Source organism: Anomaloglossus baeobatrachus, chromosome 2 (assembly GCF_048569485.1).
Source record: "Anomaloglossus baeobatrachus isolate aAnoBae1 chromosome 2, aAnoBae1.hap1, whole genome shotgun sequence".
NCBI lineage: Eukaryota > Metazoa > Chordata > Amphibia > Anura > Aromobatidae > Anomaloglossus > Anomaloglossus baeobatrachus.
This window is the reverse complement of record NC_134354.1, coordinates 513021382-513040601: the sequence shown is the minus strand read 5'-3', so window position 1 is coordinate 513040601 and position 19220 is coordinate 513021382. Positions and strand designations below refer to the sequence as shown.

At 45.8% G+C, this 19220-nt stretch overlaps 1 protein-coding gene across 1 annotated transcript in view; it reads left to right on the top strand.

The window, feature by feature from the left end:
* Positions 1-17117, top strand: part of ZBTB11 (zinc finger and BTB domain containing 11) — a 109035-nt gene extending 91918 nt beyond the window's left edge. The window contains exon 11 of the mRNA XM_075336562.1: positions 15902-17117. Within this exon, the coding sequence (XP_075192677.1) occupies positions 15902-16413 (512 nt within the window). The 3' untranslated portion in view covers positions 16414-17117. The remainder of the gene's footprint in view (positions 1-15901) is intronic.
* Positions 17118-19220: the final 2103 nt, after the last annotated feature.

The following is a 19220-nucleotide window of genomic DNA, read 5'->3' as shown; positions in this document are numbered from 1 at the left end:
ATGACTCAGGCTCGGAAGTCTTCCTCGGCCAGGATTTACCTCAGGACTTGGAGAATTTTCCTGTCCTGGTGTCGTTCTTCCGGCCATGCTCTTTGGCCGTTTTTTCCTTGCCGACCATCCTGTCCTTTCTACAGTCCGGCCTGCAGCTAGGTTTGTCCCTCATTCCCTCAAGGGACAGGTCTCGGCTCTGTCAGCGTTCCAGCGGCATATCGCCCGACTGGCCCAGGTGCGCACCTTCATGCAGGGCGCATCTCACATCATTCCGCCTTACCGGCGGTCTCTGGATCCCTGAGACCTTACTCTGGTCCTCATGGCCTTAAAGAAACCCCCCTTTGAGCCTCTTAGGGAGGTTTCGTTGTTTAGTCTTTCACAGAAAGTGGTCTTTCTGGTGGCCATAATTTCTTTCAGGAGAGTCTCTTATTTGACTGTGCTCTCTTCGAAGTCACCCTTTTTGGGTTTTTTCACCAAGACAAGGTGGTTCTCCGTCCAACTCTGGGCCTTCTCCCTAAGGTGGTGTCTCCTTTCCACCTTAACCAGGACATTTCATTGTCTTCCCTTTGTTCGGCCCCTGTGCATCGCTTTGAGAAAGCGTTGCATGCTTTAGATTTGGTGCGGACGCTCCGGATCTATGTGTCACGCACCGCTGTTTCTTAGGCGGTGCACCTCTCTTTGTGTGCTGACCACACGTCAGCGCAAGGGTCTCTCGGCTTCTAAACTGACCCTAGCTCATTGGATAGGTCGGCCATATCCGATGCCTACCAATGTTCTCAGATGCCTCCCCCGCCGGGGATTAAGGCGCACTCGACCAGAGCTGTCAGTGCCTCTTGGGCTACGGCTCAGCAGGTCTGTCAGGCTGCCACTCGGTCTAGTCTGCACACCCTTTCGAAGCACTACCAAGTGCATGCTCATGCTTCGGCAGATGCGAGCTTGGGCAGACGCATCCTTCGGACGGCTGTCGCCCATTTGTGAAGTTAGGTTTCGCCTACTTCTCAGTTTCTGTTTATTTCCCACCCATGGACTGCTTTGAGACGTCCCATGGTTTGGGTCTCCCATAAGGAACGATAAAGAAAAAGAGAATTTTGTTTACTTACCGTAAATTCTTTTTCTTATAGTTCCGACATGGGAGACCCAGCACCCTCCCTGTTGCCTGTTGGAAGCTTTCTTGTTCCGTGTGTTTTCACCGGCTGTTGTTGTAGACAGAAGTTCCGGTTATTCCGGGTTTTACTCTATCTCTACTTATGGGTGGATGTCCTCCTTCAGCTTTGGCACTAAACTGGTTGGATTTGTCATCCGGGGAGTGTATATGCTCGGAGGGAGGAGCTACACTTTTAGTGTAGTACTTTGTGTGTCCTCCGGAGGCAGTAGCTATACACCCATGGTTTGGGTCTCCCATGTCGGAACTATAAGAAAAAGAATTTACGGTAAGTAAACAAAATTCTCTTTATTGCTGTACGTTGTGTGTGTATATGGCTATACGCTGTGTGCATGTGGCGTCTGTACGTGTGTATATGGCTGTACGCTGTGTGTACGTGTCTGTGTACGTGTGTGTATATATGGCTGTACGTTGTGCATACGTGTCGTGTGTGTATGTGTGTATATATGGCTGTACGCTGTGTGCACGTGGTGTGTGTGTGTGTGTTTTATATGGTGTACGTTGTGCATATGTCGTGTGTGTGTGTGTGTGTATATATGGCTGTACGTGTCTGTGTACGTGTGTGTGTGTATATATGGCTATACGTTGTGCATACATGTCGTGTGTGTGTGTGTGTGTATATGTATGTATGGCTGTATGCTGTGTGCACGTGTCTATGTATGTGTGTTTATATATGGCTGTACGCTGTGTGCAAGTGTCGTCTGTACGTGTGTGTGTGTATATATGGCTGTACGCTGTGTGCACGTGTCGTCTGTGTATGTGTCTGTGTGTGTGAATATGGCTGTACGCTGTGTACATGTCTGTACGTGTGTGTATATATGGCTATACGTTGTGCATACGTGTCGTGTGTGTGTGTGTATATGGCTGTACGCTGTGGCGTCTGTGTATGTGTGTGTATATGGCTATACGCTGTGTGTGTGTGTGTGTGTGTGTGTGTGTAGCTGTACACTGCACATGTCTGTATTTGTGTGTATATATGGCTGTATGCTATGTGCACGTGTATATGACTGTACGCTGTGTGCACGTGTCATTTGTGTGTGTATATGACTGTGCTGTGTGCACGTGTCTTTGTATGTGTGTGTATATGGCTGTATGCTGTATGTGGCTTCTGTATGTGTGTGTTCATATATTTTTATTAAAATAAGGTTAACAAAATAACATATCAAATCCACACAATCAAGATATTATCATGCGTAGCATACCATTATTTGAATACATGTGGGGATCTATTGTATGAATAGAACTTTTCATCTGGGGGGGAGAGGTATAGGAAAAGAGAAAGGAGAGGGGGAGGTAAACAATTACTTTATTGGGGATGAAAAAGGGGAGGAGTGTGAAGGCAAGGAAAAACAAGGTGAAGAGGGAGTGGGTAAAAGGAAGAACAATGAACGTAAACAAATAACCATGTTAAAAGGCTTCCATTCTAGGAATATAGGCATATTGTCAAGAAAGCATGACTGAAGGTTTGAATAAAAGGATTCATATTATAAAAAAGGTTTTTAATTAGCTATAAATATTTATTTATGTAATACCTTGTATAAAACTATTCCAGTGATCCCATCTTCGGTTATAGGAGGCAAAGGCATTGTTAATGGTAGCAAAGTACTTCTCGAAGTTGTTGTGAAGAGAAGTAGTCTCTACGACCTTAGAGATAGTGGGCACCATAGGTTTCTTTCAATTAGAAGCTATAAGATTTCTAGTAACTAGAAATAAATGAGTTAGGATAGGTTTATATATAGGGTCACATTTTTCCAAATTAAGTGAAAGCAGGGCCATTTGGGGAGTTACCTGAATTGTGGAGTTAGTAATCTGATTAATCAGACTAGAAATATTTTCCCAGAGACTCTTCAATCTGGGACAACTCCAGAAAATGTGAAGTAGAGTACCTCTCTCATCGCAATCCCTCCAACATAAAGGGGACGTCTCTCTATTAAATTTAGCAAGTCTACATGGAGTGAGATACCAACGCGAGAGAATTTTGAAGTGAGATTGATGGAGAGAGGCACATGCATTTGAAGAATAGGTTAGTGAAATGGCTTTCTGCCATTCCTCATCCGTAAAGCTCTTACCCAAATCTTTTTCCCATTCTAGCATATATTTGCTTTTGTGGAATGTTAAATCGTTATTGAAGTGGTTATAGATATTTTTACAACACCAAAGGGACATTTTGGTTGGGTTACACAATAACATGCAGGTTATTTCAGAAAGGGGGTTTGTAAATAATAATTTTGTCTTTAAAATTTCCCTAAATTTGATGAGGGCCTTAAAGTCAGAGTCTGGGAGCTTGTGTTTGATCTTTATATCCAGGAAGTTTATAAAGTCTTTTCCGTTAAAGATGTCTACAACCGTTTTTAGATTTGACTCCTGCCATGTTGAGGGAATTTCTGAGTTATCCAGAATCGCCAAAACTTTTAGGGTGTATTTCTAAGAAGATGATTTTTATTAAGATTAGTTGGAGTTTTGGCCAAAGTTTTCCATGCTCTTATTGTAGCGTATAAAGTAGGGGAGTTTGGAGGTGGGATAGAAGGGCTGATTAGGTGAGTTAAAATTAAAGATTTTATGGGTTGGTAATTAACAGAGGACATCTCTAAATCCATCCAAGGAAATAAATTGCTTTCCTCTATTAACCTCTGACTCTGTTTAATTAAGTTAGAAAGATGATAGTTTTTAATTTTGGGGAGCCCTATAACTCCCATTTTTTCTGTTTGAGTAAAATGTTTTTGTTCACTTTTCGGTTTTTATAATTCCAAATAAAGTCACTAAGTACTTTTTGGAGTTTGTTTAATTGATTGGCCGGGATCATTAAAGGTATGGATCTAAGGATATATAAAATTTTTGGTAATGTCATCATCTTTAAGAATACCACTCTACCCAACCACGACAAATCTTTATTTGCGGTGTGTGTCAAGTCTTTTTGAATATTTTCAATCAGAAGACTAATGTTATTGGCAACCATTTTTTGTTAAATTTTTATTGAGGAGCACTCCAAGATAAGGCATAGATTCATTCTCCCATGAGAAAGAGGTGGAAGTACCTATCTGTTCGATAATATCATTGTTGAGGTTGAAGTGCATCATTTTAGTTTTTTTTTTTTTGTTTAACTTGTAATACGATATTTGAGAGAACTTTCCTAGTATCCTAATAACTTCAGCAGCTGAGGTAATAGGTTCTGACAGGGATAATATCACATCATCTGCGAAGAGCCCTATCTTATGATGGGTGTTTCTAGTGTGAATACCTTTAATGTCTGGGTTACTTCTTATGTGCTCAGCAAGAGGTTCAATGGATAAGGCGAACAGCAGAGGAGAGAGGGGACACCCTTGCCGTGTACCATTAGAGATGGAGAAGACATTAGACATCTGATTGTTTGCAAATATCCTGGCAGTTGGATCTACATATAAGGCCATAACTCTATTGATGAACTCATCATCAAAACCAAATTTTTTAAGAACTACTTTCAGATAAGACCAATTTACACGATCAAACGCCTTTTCTGCATCTAGAGAGAGGAGAATTGCTGGTAAACCCTTGCCCTCTATATGATGGATTAAATCAATTGTTCTTCTTGTGCCATCTGATGTTTGACGTCCTTCAACAAAACCTAGTTGATCTTTCTGAATTATAGTTGGGAGTAATGCTTTTAGTCTATTGGCGATTATCTTTGCATATAGTTTTACATCAGAGTTGATAAGTGATATGGGTCTGTAATTAGCCACAGCTTCCCCATCACCTCCCCGTTTATGAATTAGTGTGATAGTCGCCTGGAGCATCTCTTTGGGAAATTTCCTTGCAGACGAGGATTCGTTGAAGGATTTGACTAGATACGGGGCTAGAAGGTGTGGAAAGGACTTATAATAGTCGTTTCCAAAACAGTCAGGTCCCGGTGACTTTTTAGGCTTTAGTGTCGAGATAGCACTAATTATTTCAGACTCAAGTAAATGGGGCTTTTAGTTTTTGAAGATCATCTTCTGATATTTTTGGCAACTCAACCTCAGATAAAAATCTATTAATTGAGTCAGGATGATATAATACTGAATAGTAATCAGCAAAAGTATCAACTATATCTTTTGGATGATGAACTAGAATTTCATCAATTCTCCTCACGGCGTTGATTCTTTGCCTGATTCTTGCTGATCTGATCCTACTTGCCATAAATTTAGTTGGTTTATCAATAGAATTTATAGTAATTAATTTTTGATTGCCTAATGTATTTATCAAACTCGTCCACCAACAGGGCTTTCAATTGTACCCTTAGGGGTGCTTCACACACAGCGAGCTCGCTGCCGAGATTGCTGCTGAGTCACGGTTTTTGTGACGCAGCAGTGACCTCATTAGCGATCTCGCTGTGTGTGACACTGAGCAGCGATCTGGCCCCTGCTGCGAGATCGCTGCTCGTTACACACAGCCCTGGTTCATTTTCTTCAAAGGCGCTCTCCCACTGTGACACACAGATCGCTGTGTGTGACAGCGAGAGAGCGACAAATGAAGCGAGCAGGGAGCAGGAGCCGGCGTCTGGCAGCTGCGGTAAGCTGTAAATAAGATAAACATCGGGTAACCAAGGTGGTTACCCGATATTTACCTTAGTTACCAGCCTCCGCAGCTCTCACGCTGCCTGTGCTGCCGGCTCCGGCTCTCTGCACATATAATACCTACAATAATAGTACAGGAATCTAGATTGCTTTCAGAAAGTGAAAAATTGTTTTTATTTAAGCAAAATACATGCACATTATAATTAGTGACATTTCACAAAAGGCTCTCTGCACATGTAGCTGCATTACACATCGGGTTAATTAACCCGATGTGTACTGTAGCTAGGAGAGCAAGGAGCCAGCGCTCAGTGTGCGCGGCTCCCTGCTCCCTGCACACACAGCTAAGCGGTGTGCGCTGGTAACTAATGTAAACATCGGGTAACCATACCCGATGTTTACCTTAGTTACCAGTGTCCGCAGCTTCCAGACGCCGGCTCCGTGCAAGCGCAGCGTCGTTTGCACGTCGCTGCTGGCTGGGGGCTGGTCACTGGTCGCTGGTGAGATCTGCCTGTTTGACAGCTCACCAGCGACCATGTAGCGATGCAGCAGCGATCCTGACCAGGTCAGATCGCTAAAGTGTGAAGGTACCCTTAGATTCAATAGGTCTTTCTCTATGGTACTTGAAGATTTGGGTATGCTCTGGAATATCCTCTCCTTATCTCTAATTGTCCCCTGTATCTGAACAATCTCAGCTCCTCTTTGTTTTTTATGATGGGAGGAAAGCTTAAGGCCCCGTCACACTAAGCAACATCGCTAGCAACATCGCTGCTAACGAACAACTTTCTTCAGCGCTCTATTGGGAGACCCAGACGATTGGGGTATAGCTACTGCCCTCCGGAGGCCACACAAAGCACTACACTAAAAAGTGCAAGGCCCCTCCCCTTCTGGCTATACCCCCCCGTGGTATCACGGGTTCTCCAGTTTTCAAGCTTTGTGCGAAGGAGGTCAGACATCCACGCATAGCTCCACAGATTTTAGTCAGCAGTAGCTGCTGACTATTTCGGATGGAAGAAAAGAGGGCCCATATAGGGTTCCCAGCATGCTCCCTTCTCACCCGTTGATGGTGTTGTAAGGTTGAGGTACCTATTGCTGGTACGGAGGCTGGAGCCCACATGCTGCTTTCCTTCCACATCCCCCTGGGGGGCTCTGAGGAAGTGGGATCCTGCCGGCCTCAAAGCTCTGACGCCGGGCTCCATCCACAGACCCATTTGAACCTGCTGGATACGGAGCTGGAGTACCGTTCAGGGACATGGCCCTGCACCATTACAGGTACTCTGTGTCCCCGGTCACACGGACACAGCACACTCCAGACTTGCTGGGTGTGCTAGTGCGCCGGGGACAGTAATGGGTTACAGTCACTGCAGCTTTGCTGAGTGACTTTGTGTTTTGGGAACTACCGCGCCGGACGCTCCGGGAGCGGCGGCGCGGCTGGGACTTGTAGTTCGCCGGGGACTGGGCGCCGACCGCGCTTTTACGGCGGCGGCGCTTATAAATCCAGTCCCCGGCTTCTGCGGCCTAGTGCCGCTTCGTTCCCGCCCCCTCCCTGTCACTCAGGGAAGGGGACAGGCGCTGAGCAATCAGCAGCGCCGAGGGCTGGAGCCTTATTTACATGCTCCAGCCCTCTCACTGCACACTGTCGGACGCCGGATTCCCGCTCTGCCTTGGGGCACGCCCACGGCCCGCCCCTCCTCACACGAGATGGGGAAGAAGCCGGCAGCCATTACTGCAGTCCGAGCTCGGACTTTCGGCAGCCAGGCAGGACGGTGGCGACCATACACCCGCTTATAGGCGGGCGGTAAGCGGCACACATAGTGCTGACCACACATATATATACTGCAGTGTGTACATGTGTTGTTTTTAACTGCATAGGTCGCTATATGCCCGCTTGGGGAGCGACACATCAGCAGCAGGAAAGCAGGTGTGCTAAGGCACAGGCTTTCTAGGCTGCTTGTATTGCACGACTGAGGTGTTCATTTGTGTTTATGCTTATATGCTATACATTGCACTGTACAGTCGCTAGTCTTAGCTATATTCTCCTGGAATGGCTAGACTACAGCAGCAGAAAACCAAGGGTGCTGGGGCACAGGTTTTTTTTCTATGCTGCTTGTATTGCATGGGCTGCAGTGTGCATTTGTACTTGTGCTTGTATGCTATACATTGCACTGTATGGTCACTCTTCTGGGCTATATTCTCCTGGATGACCAGTCTACAGCAGCAGAAGAGCAGAGGTGCCAGGGCACAGGCTTCTATGCTGCTTGTATTGCATGTGCTGCAGTGTTCTTTTGTACTTGTGCTTGTATGCTATACATTGCACTGTAGGGTCACTCTTCTGGGCTATATTCCCCTAGATGACTAGTATACAGCAGCAGAAGAGCAGGGGTGCCAGGGCACAGGCTTCTATGCTGCTTGTATTGCTTGTGCTGCAGTGGTCATTTGTACTTTATGCCTGTATGCTATACATTGCACTGTACGGTCACCAATCTTGGCTATATACTTCTAGGTAGCTAGTCGGCAGCGGCAAAAAAGCAACACAGATTTTCAGTGCTGTTTTTACTACATGAGATGCTGGTCATGACACCGTCCCATTGTGTGCCTGCTCCCCTGTAGCACGTCGTCTGCCGGGGTCTCTAGCACTTCGTCTGCCGGGGTCTCTACTAGTCGTGGCCAAAGAAACCACCTGTCAACCCTGTCCATGGACAGGGACGGAGTAGTCATAATATAGAGACTTGCAGTCCAGACAGGCCATGGGCAATCTACTTGACCAAAAGGCAGCTCTTCAGGGCGTTGATCCTGACATCGCTCTCAATCCGGATACACCGGGTGGTAACGCCATACGGAATGATCCTATACCGCCCATCAATGGAAGGTTGGATCTTTCTCCCTCAGCTCCCCCAGTGGAGATAGGAGACGAACAGGAGAAGTCCTTTTTCAGTATCTCACAAGAGAAGCAGTCCAGGAACACCACGCTTACCAGATAAGCGTCTTCTCCAAACGTTTTTTAGGATACACGTTATCCCGTTTCTCCTGACGTGGTCAGCGCTGGACCCAGGGTCCAAAGGTGGATTCTCCAATCTCCAGGCTTGCGTCTAGAGCCATAGTTGCACTGGAGATGGGGCTTCACTTAAAGATGCCTTTCACAGACAGATGGACTCTGGTTGAAATCTGTCTAGGAAGCTATCGGCGTGTCGGTTGCTCCGGCATCCACAGCCGTATAGGCAACCTAACCTTTTCAGCTGTTCTTGCGCAGCTGGCCTTGAGCACAGGGACATCTGTACCGCAGAGGCGTCCGTAACCCCGCAATGTCTGCACTGCGACTTACCCTGTTTATACTGTCCTAAAAGTACAGTCGAGGTTTCGGTCCTTCCCAAGCTCCGGCAGGTCCCAATTGTCCTCGTGCAAAAGGGCTACAAAACCTCAGACGGGCTCAGATTCCGGCCGGGCTCAATCACGCCCAAGGAAGGCAGTCGGAGGAACCGCTACCAAGGCGGCCTCCTCAGGACTCTCAGCTCTCTCTCTCTCTCTCTCCGCATCCGCGGTTGATGGCAGACTCCCCCGCCTTTGGCGACGTTTAGCTGCCACAGGTCACAGACCGGTGGGTGACGGACATTGTGCTCACGTGCACAGGACAGTGTTCTGTTCTCGTCCTCCGACTCCATTCTTCAGAACGGCCCCACCCCCCACCGGGCAGATGCCCTGCTGCAGGCGGTGGACGCTCTATGAGCAGAAGGAGTGGTGATCCCTGTCCCCCCTCAGGAACGAGGGCGAGGGTTTGTACTACAATCTCTTTGTGGCTCCAAAAAAGGACGGTTCCTTCCGTCCTGTTCTGGTCCTGAAACTGCTCAACGAGCATGCGAACGCCAGGCGGTTCCGGATGGGATCCCTCCGATCCGTCATTGCCTCAATGTCTCGAGGAGACTTCCTTGCCTCAACAGACATCAAAGATGACTATCTCCACGTGCCAATTGCTACGGAACACCAACGTTTTTCTACGTTTTGTGATAGGAGACGAACATCTTCAGTTCGTAGCTCTGCCATTCAGTCTGGCGACAGCCCCACGGGTGTTCACCAAGGTCATGGCAGCAGTGGTAGCAGTCTTGCACTCTCAGGGACACCCGGTGATCCCGTACTTGGACGATCTACTCGTCAAAGCACCCTCCCTCGAGGCATGCCAACGCAGCCTGAATATTAAGCTGGAGACTCTCCAGACTTTCGGGTGGATCATCAATTTGGCAAGGTCAAATCTGTCTCCGACTCAATCACTAACGTATCTCGGCATGGAGTTTCATACTCTATCAGCAATAGTGAAGCTTCCGCTGAACAAGCAGCGTTCACTGCAGACAGAGGTGCAGTCTCTCCTTCAAGGCCAGTCGCACCCCTTAAGGCGCCTCATACACTTCCTAAGGAAGATGGTGGCAGCCATCGAGGCAGTTCCCTTTGCGCATTTTCGTCTGCGCCAACTGCAATGGGACATTCTCCGCCAATGGAACGGGCAGTCAACCTCCCTGGACAGGAAAGTCTCCCTTTCCCAGACGGCCGAGGACTATCTGCAATAGTGGCTTATTCCCACCTCATAGTGGTCACGACAGATACGAGTCTGTCAGGGTGGGGAGCAGTTTGTCTCCGCCACATGGCTCAGGGGACGTGGACTCAGCAGGAGTCCACCCTTCAGATCAATGTTCTGGAAATCAGGGCAGGGTATCTTACCCTACTAGCTTTCCAGAAGTGGCTAGAAAGAGAGCAGATCCGAATCCAGTCGGACATCTCCACAGCGGTGGCATACATCAACCACCAAGAAGGGACGCGCAGTCAGCAAGCCTTCCAGGAAGTCCGGCGAATCCTCACGTGGGTGGAGGACACAGCATCCACCATATCCGCAGTTCACATCCCGGGCGTAGAAAACTGGGAAGCAGACTTCCTCAGTCGCCAGGGTATGGACGCGGGGGAATGGTCCCTTCACCCGGACGTGTTTCAGGAAATCTGTTGCCGCTGGGGGGTGCCGGACGTCGACCTAATGGCGTCTCGGCACACCAACAAGGTCCCGGCATTTATGGCACGATCGCGCGATCACAGAGCTCTGGCGGCAGACGCCTTAGTGCAAGATTGGTCGCAGTTCCGGCTCGCATATGTGTTTCCACCTCTGGCACTCTTGCCCAGAGTACTGCGCAAAAATCAGATCCGATTGCAGCCGCGTCATACTCGTCGCCCCGGACTGGCCGAGGAGATCGTGGTATCCGGATCTGTGGCATCTCACGGTCGGTCGACCGTGGTCACTGCCAGACCGACCAGACTTACTGTCCCAAGGGCCGTTTTTCCATCAGAATTCTGCGGCCCTGAACCTGACTGTGTGGCCATTGAGTCCTGGATCCTAGCGTCCGCAGGATTATCTCAAGGAGTCGTAGCCACAATGAGACAAGCTAGGAAGTCAACGTCTGCTAAGATCTACCACAGAACGTGGAAGATTTTCTTATCCTGGTGCTCTGCACAGAGAGTATCCCCTTGGCCATTTGCATTGCCCACCTTTCTTTCCTTCCTGCAATCGGGGTTGGAAAAGGGCTTGTCGCTCAGCTCCCTTAAAGGGCAAGTCTCGGCACTATCCGTGTTTTTTCAGAAGCGTCTAGCACGTCTTCCTAAGGTGCGCACGTTCCTGCAGGGGTTCTGTCATATTGTGCCCCCGTACAGGCGGCCGTTAGATCCATGGGATCTGAACAGGGTACTAGTTGCTCTCCAGAAGCCGCCTTTCGAGCCTCTGAAGGAAGTTTTCCTTTTCTCGCCTGTCACAGAAAGTGGCGTTTCTTGTTGCGATCACATCGCTTCGGCGAGTGTCGGAGCTGACAGCTCTGTCATCCAAGGCTCCCTTCCTGGGGTTCCACCAGGACAAGGTAGTTGCGCCCCATTCCGGAGTTTCTCCCTAAGGTCGTATCCTCGTTTCATCTTAATCAGGATATATCCTTGCCTTCCTTTTGTCCTCATCCGGTTCACCGGTATGAAAAGGACTTACGTTTGCTAGATCTGGTGAGAGCACTCAGAATCTACATTTCCCGCACGGCGCCCATGCGCCGTTCCGATGCACTTTTTGTCCTTGTCGCTGGTCCGCGCAAGGGGTTACAGGCTTCTAAAGCCACCCTGGCTCGATGGATCAAAGAACCAATTCTAGAGGCTTACCGTTCTGCGGGGCTTCCGGTTCCTTCAGGGCTAAAAGCCCACTCAACCAGAGCCGTGGGTGCGTCCTGGGCATTACGACACCAGGCTTCGGCTCAACAAGTGTGCCAGGCAGCTACCTGGTCGAGTCTGCACACTTTCACCAAGCATTATCAGGTGCATACCTATGCTTCGGCGGATGCCAGCTTAGGTAGAAGAGTCCTGCAGGCGGCAGTGACACCCCCGTAGGGGAGGGCTGTTTTGCAGCTCTAACATGAGGTATCTCTTTACCCACCCAGGGACAGCTTTTGGACGTCCCAATCGTCTGGGTCTCCCAATAGAGCGCTGAAGAAGAAGGGAATTTTGTTACTTACCGTAAATTCCTTTTCTTCTAGCTCTTATTGGGAGACCCAGCACCCGCCCTGTTGTCCTTCGGGATTGTTTTGTTGTTTGCGGGTACACATGTTGTTCATGTTGAACGGTTTTTCAGTTCTCCGACGTTATTCGGAGTTAATTTGTTTAAACCTGTTATTGGCTTCCTCCTTCTTGCTTTGGCACTAAAACTGGAGAACCCGTGATACCACGGGGGGGTATAGCCAGAAGGGGAGGGGCCTTGCACTTTTTAGTGTAGTGCTTTGTGTGGCCTCCGGAGGGCAGTAGCTATACCCCAATCGTCTGGGTCTCCCAATAAGAGCTAGAAGAAAAGGAATTTACGGTAAGTAACAAAATTCCCTTCTTTGTGACGTTGCTAGCGATGTTGCTGTGTGTGACATCCAGCAACAACCTGGCCCCTGCTGTGAGGTCGTTGGTTGTTGCTGAATGTCCTGGGCCATTTTTTAGTTGTTGCTGTCCCGCTGTGAAGCACAGATCGCTGTGTGTGACAGCGAGACAGCAACAACTAAATGTGCAGGCAGCAGGAGCCGGCTTCTGCGGAGGCTGGTAACCAATGTAAACATCGGGTAACCAAGAAGCCCTGTCCTTGGTTACCCGATATTTACCTTTGATACCAGCCTCCGCCGCTCTCACTGTCAGTGCCGGCTCCTGCTCTGTGCACATGTAGCCGCAGGACACATCGGGTTAATTAACCCGATGTGTGCTGTAACTAGGAGAGTTAGGAGCCAGCGCTAAGCGGTGTGCGCTGCTCCCTGCTCTGTGCACATTTAGCTGCAGCATACATCGGGTAATTAACCCGATGTGTGCTGTAACTATGAGAGCAGGGAGCCAGCGCTAAGCAGTGTGCGCTGCTCCCTGCTCTGTGCACATTTAGCTGCAGCATACATCGGGTAATTAACCCGATGTGTGCTGTAACTAGGAGAGCAGGGAGCCAGCGCTCAGTGTGCGCTGCTCCCTGCTCTCTGCACGTGTAGCTCCGTGCGGTGGTAACCAAGGTAAATATCGGGTTGGTTACCGATATTTACCTTAGTTACCAAGCGCAGCATCTTCCACGCGGCGCTGGGGGCTTGTCACTGGTTGCTGGTGAGCTCACCAGCAACTCGTGTAGCCACGCTCCAGCGATCCCTGCCAGGTCAGGTTGCTGGTGGGATCGCTGGAGCGTCGCAGTGTGACATCTCACCAGCAACCTCCTAGCAACTTACCAGCGATCCCTATCGTTGTTGGGATCGCTGGTAAGTTGCTTAGTGTGACGGTACCTTTAATCAGCTCACCCCTCATTATCACCTTATGCGTGTTCCAAAGTGTATTGGAACTAATTGAATCATCTTCGTTGTCACTGAAAGAATTTTTAATGTGTTGTTCTATCTGAGATCTATATTCAGGTCTGTTGATTAACATGGGATTGCATCTCCAAATAAAATTCCCTTGGGGAAATTGACCTAACATTAGATCACAAATGACAGGAGCATGATCCGAAAAAGTCCTATCTCCTATGGCAATTTTTTTTAAAACTGCTGATAGACAAATAATCAGTGAGTATTAAATCAATTCTTGAAAAAGTTTTGTAAGTACCCGAATAATGAGAGTATTCACGTGAGGATGTATTTAGACATCTAAAGATGTCCAAAAGTTCTTGACGAACCAGCCAATTGCCGAGAGAGTGTTTCACTCCTCTGTTTTCTGCCGTAGAATCCATATTTCCATTGGGGACAATATTAAAGTCACCTAACAGGATCAAGGTACCCTTTTTGATGTCCTTTAAGATGCGCATGATTTTGTTAAGGAATCTAATCTGTCCTGTGTTGGGGGCATAGATGTTAGCAATTGTGCACAGCTGATTATTAATCAAACAGGTAAGAATATGATACCTGCCCTGGTTACCCACCATCTCAGAGATCAACTGAAATGACACTGAGTTACTAATGAGAGTAACAACACCTGCCTTCTTCCTAGTGTGTAATGAAGAAAATACATGTGGATAATTCTTGTCACAAAATTTTGGATGTGAGTCTCTGGCAAACTTAACCTCTTGAAGGCAAACTATGTCCGCTTTTGAATATCTAATATCCCTCCATGCCAGAAACCTTCGTCTAGGGCTATTCAAACCATTAACATTGTAGGAGAGCATTTTTTAATACATTCTTAAATTACAGGAGAGCAAAAATGGCAAGAGGGATTTCTATCACTGGAATGTGCAAACCTAAAAGAAAACCACTTGTTTGATTGTTAACCCCTTTCCTTCCTTTTAGGATGATAAAGTAAATGAACAAATATTATGTATGTGTGTATGCTTCTGTATGTGTGTGTATATGGCTGAACGTTGTGTGTGTGTGTGTGTATATATGGCTGTACGCTGTGTGCACGTGTCGTCTGTGTATGTGTCTGTGTGTATATATTGCTGTACGTTGTGCATATGTGTCGTGTGTGTGTGTGTGTGTGTATATGGCTATACGCTGTGTGCATGTGTCGTCTGTATGTGTGTGTATATGGCTGTATGCTGTGTGTACGTGTCGTCTGTGTACGTGTGTGTATATATGGCTGTACGTTGTGCATACGTGTCGTGTGTGTATATATGGCTGTACGCTGTGTGCACGTGTCATCTGTGTGTGTGTGTGTGTGTGTGTATATATATATGGCTGTACGCTGTGTACATGTCTGTGTATGTGTGTGTGTGTGTATATATGTCTATACGTTGTGTATAGGTGTGTATGGCTGTACGTTGTGCATACGTGTCGTGTGTGTATATATGGCTGTACGCTGTGTGCACGTGTCATCTGTGTGTGTGTGTATATATATGGCTGTACGCTGTGTACATGTCTGTGTATGTGTGTGTGTATATATGTCTATACGTTGTGTATAGGTGTGTATGGCTGTACGCTGTGTGCACGTGTCTGTGTGTATATATGGCTGTACGCTGTGTGCACGTGTCGTCTGTATGTGTGTGTGTATATATGGCTGTACGTTGTGCATACGTGTCGGGTGTGTGTATATGGCTGTACGCTGTGTCGTCTGTGTATGTGTGTGTGTATATGGCTGTATGCTGTGTGCACGTGTCGTGTGCATGTGTAGCTGTACACTGCACATGTTGTCTGTGTATATATGGCTGTATGCTATGTGCACGTGTATATGACTGTACGCTGTATGCACGTGTCATCTGTGTATGTGTGTATATGGCTGTATGCGGCTTCTGTATGTGTGTATATGGCTGAACGTTGTGTATGTGGCGTCCGTGTATGTGTGTGTATATATGGCTGCACGCTGTGTGTGTGTGTGTGTGTGTGTGTGTGTATGTATGTGTGTGTGTGTATGTATGTGTGTGTGTGTATATATATATATATATATATATATATATATATATATATATATATATATATATATATATATATATATATATATATATATATATATATATATATATATATATATATATATCTATCGTCTGTGTATGTGTGTATATATGGCTGTACACTGTGTATGTGGCGTCTTTATGTGTGTGTATTCTTTCTTTATATGCATTACACTTTTGAACACAGTTGAGGTAATTACTGCCATAATTAATAATAGGGCTAAATTGTTCTGATGTAAAGGACCACCATGGTTATAGACAAGACTTGTGTGATGTATCTGCTTTCCTAATTGTCTTGTATAATAATTGCTTATATGATGTACTGTCCTTGTTTTTTTAAAGGGGTAAAACCATTTGAGTGCCTAACATGCGGTGTAGCCTGGGCCGATGCACGTTCCCTTAAACGCCATGTAAGGACACATACCGGAGAGAGGCCATATGTTTGCCCTGTGTGCAACGAAGCCTACATAGATGCCCGCAACCTACGGAAACACATGAACAAGTATCATAGTAACTATATTCCTTGCAAGATTATGTTGGAGAAGGATAGCTTACAGTTTCACCATCAAGGAACCCAGGTTGAACATGCGGTCAGTTTTCTGCCAAATGACATTGTGGAGTCACAATCTGAGGTCGTAACTGAGGAGATTGAGACTGTTTTAATATCTGAAGATGTGGTTGAAGAAGATTCTGGCACCCAAGATTGCTCAGCAGCAGTGTCCTCTCTTTCTGACCAGAGCATCATGCAAGTAGTTAACTATGTATTGGCCCAACAAGGGGGGAAGCTTCCGGACGTAACTGATCACGTTGAGACTGTGGAAGTAGAGGTTGGCCAGGTGTCCGAGGTCCTCTGACCTTCTGTATAAGCGTGTAATTAGTTGTACATAATTTAGCACTTACCATTTCGTTTATGCCAATAAAGTATGTGCCCTTTATGTGTAAAAACTATTTAAATGGTTGCTTATTTTGTGAATTTGCACAAATTGTTTTATTAACTACAGCTGTAAGAATGGTATTAAAAACCCAACAGAACAGGTTGTAATTTTTTTTATATGTATATTAATATATATCTATACAGTTTAGGTTTTTGAACCTACGTTCTATGGACATATTTGGATTAAAATTTAATTTCTGCAATCAGTGTCTTGTGTGTTACAGGTATAGCTGAATGTTGATTTTCTTTTATTAAAAGCTGTGTGACCAAAGGACACCATTTTAATATCAAGCTTCATCTAGTAATCAAAATGTAGCTTCGTGTTTAACAGATGTATACGTTCTGTGTATATCTCTTTTTGGCAGTTTTTCCTGCACAAAGGTCTAGAATCGTTCTTGCAATCTCCGCCTCTCAAAACTGACCTACAGGGAATGATACTCACCTTTTCACCCAGCTAAAATTCCTGCTTTTACTTTTACTGCCAGTGTGCAGTCCTATATAAAACAGTACATTTATGTAGTTCATCACATTGGGGTTTGTAACCTTTTTTATTGACTTTGGTAAAGTAAAAAAAAAAAAAATCACCAATTTCCTATATTTGCAATAAATCACCAATTTCCTATATTTGTAAATTAGCACAAGTATGATCATTTTATTGTTTGTGGTGTACTGTTACTTATGAGTATTTAAAGATATTGATGTGAAATAATGGGGAAACCAAGGTTCATGAAAGGTAGGTCACAACTGCACTTCCTTTTTGATTCACTGTCATTTATGTCCAGTTTGTCTTGACCTCTCTTTCTGACTCAACGTATCTCACCATGGTCCTTGCTCCATTCATGGCACTTGTTTGTGTCAAAGGGGGTGGCAGTCATCTGCCTACTTGGACCATCTTCTGGTGAAAAACTCAGTTCAGGAAAGTCAATAGCACAGGCTCCTTGGATCTTCATTTGATAGTAGCTGTGCCTCGTGCCATCCCAGGACATTGACTTTGTAGGACAGACTTTAACGCCCGTATGGGTCAGGTCGTTCTCCCTCAAATTGAGCTTTCCGTCAAGCCAGAGTGTCTCATTTAAGCATAGAATTTGTTTCTGCATGAAATAAAGTGTAGGATAGTATAGGTCTTCAAAGCAGTTTCTTAACATTAGTTTTACGCACTTCCATGGACAAGTTAGAATCCTAGAATGTTAGAGCTGTAAGCGACCGCCTGGGTCATCTTTTCCAACCCCCTGCTCAATGCATGAGTCACTAAATCATCCCTCACAGATGTCTGTCAAGTCTCTTTTTGAAGACTTCCATTCCTCATTGATAACCCTCACGGTCCCCAATAAATTTTCTAATATATAATATGTCTCCTCCCATTCAGTTTCATTCCATTACTTCTAGTCTTTCCTTGTGCAAATGATCCCTCTACAGTGTGACAGTCCTTGAGCTATTTGTAGACAGTTAAGTATCCTGTTTTCTTGTTTGCAACATTCCCAAATCCTGTAACTGTTTCTCATAGTTACAAGTGAAAAGGTTTTGGTACCGTGTTAGCCAGTTGAAAAATTACTGAATGTTCTCAGTGAGAGGAACAAAATTATAATCTTGTGATACCTTTTTAATGGCTAACTAAAATAAAATAAAGTGATGTTACAAAGCAAGCTTTCGAGACATCTCAGGTCCCTTCATCAGACATGGTATGACAAAATATCTGAAGAAACACAAATATATGCACAAACCAGAGCAGAGGGATGGCATAATAAAAGACCTTTAAATAAACAATCACTGAGCTTAGAAAGTGAATCCTTAGCTTTGATTAGTGGTGTGAGTTTTATTGTCCCAATATCCATGTAGGATCAGAGGTCTGGTTAGTCTCTGGAATGACTCCTCAGATTTTGTAATGGGCCATGAATCCTCCTGACAGATTGAGTCCTGTGTCCACAGAGTTAAACATTGTGATGAATTTGTATTCCCAGACCCTGCGATGGCTCTGTGATCTGAAGTTGCCTTTTAATATGACAACTTTCATATGGTTTATGTTGTGTCCTGGAGCACAGAAATGTTTGGCCACATGTAAATGGATTTTTTTGTCTGTAATTGTGTGGCGGTGAGATCTCATTCTTGCTCTGTCCTTTTTCTCCAACATAGAGGCCCCCAATAGGACATATAGTGCACAGGATTAAGTACACCACGTTGGAAGAGGAACATGTGAATGTCCCAGGAATTTTATAGTCCTTCTGTGTGTTAGGGATCTGTATCCGGTCTTTGGTCTCTACATGAGTGCAGGTTTTGCAGCTCTTTACATTGCAAGGATAAGTTCCTCTTGGTGTGTCTGAGCGCATAGAACTTCGGATCATGATGCTCCATAAATTAGGAGGTTGCCTGTAGCACAGCAATGGAGGATCTTTTGAATATTGTTTTTAACCGGTCATCCTTGTGTAGAATGTGGTGAAGTTTCTTGACTGTTCTTCTCATTAACTCAAGCTGTGGGTTGTAGGTCACCACCAGAGGTACTCTACTATTTTCCTCTTTTTGTTTGTATTGAAGCAGTTCACTTCTAGGGGTCCTTGTTGCTCTAATGATCTGGTCATCTATGGAGGTGGGGTGGTAGCCTTGGTTTAGAAATGTCTTTTTAAGATGGGTTAAGTGTTCATCCCTGTCTGCACGGCTTGAACAGATACGATTATATCTGAGGGCCTGGCTGTAGACAATGGACATTTTTTTTTTTTTAAATTCTTTTATTTT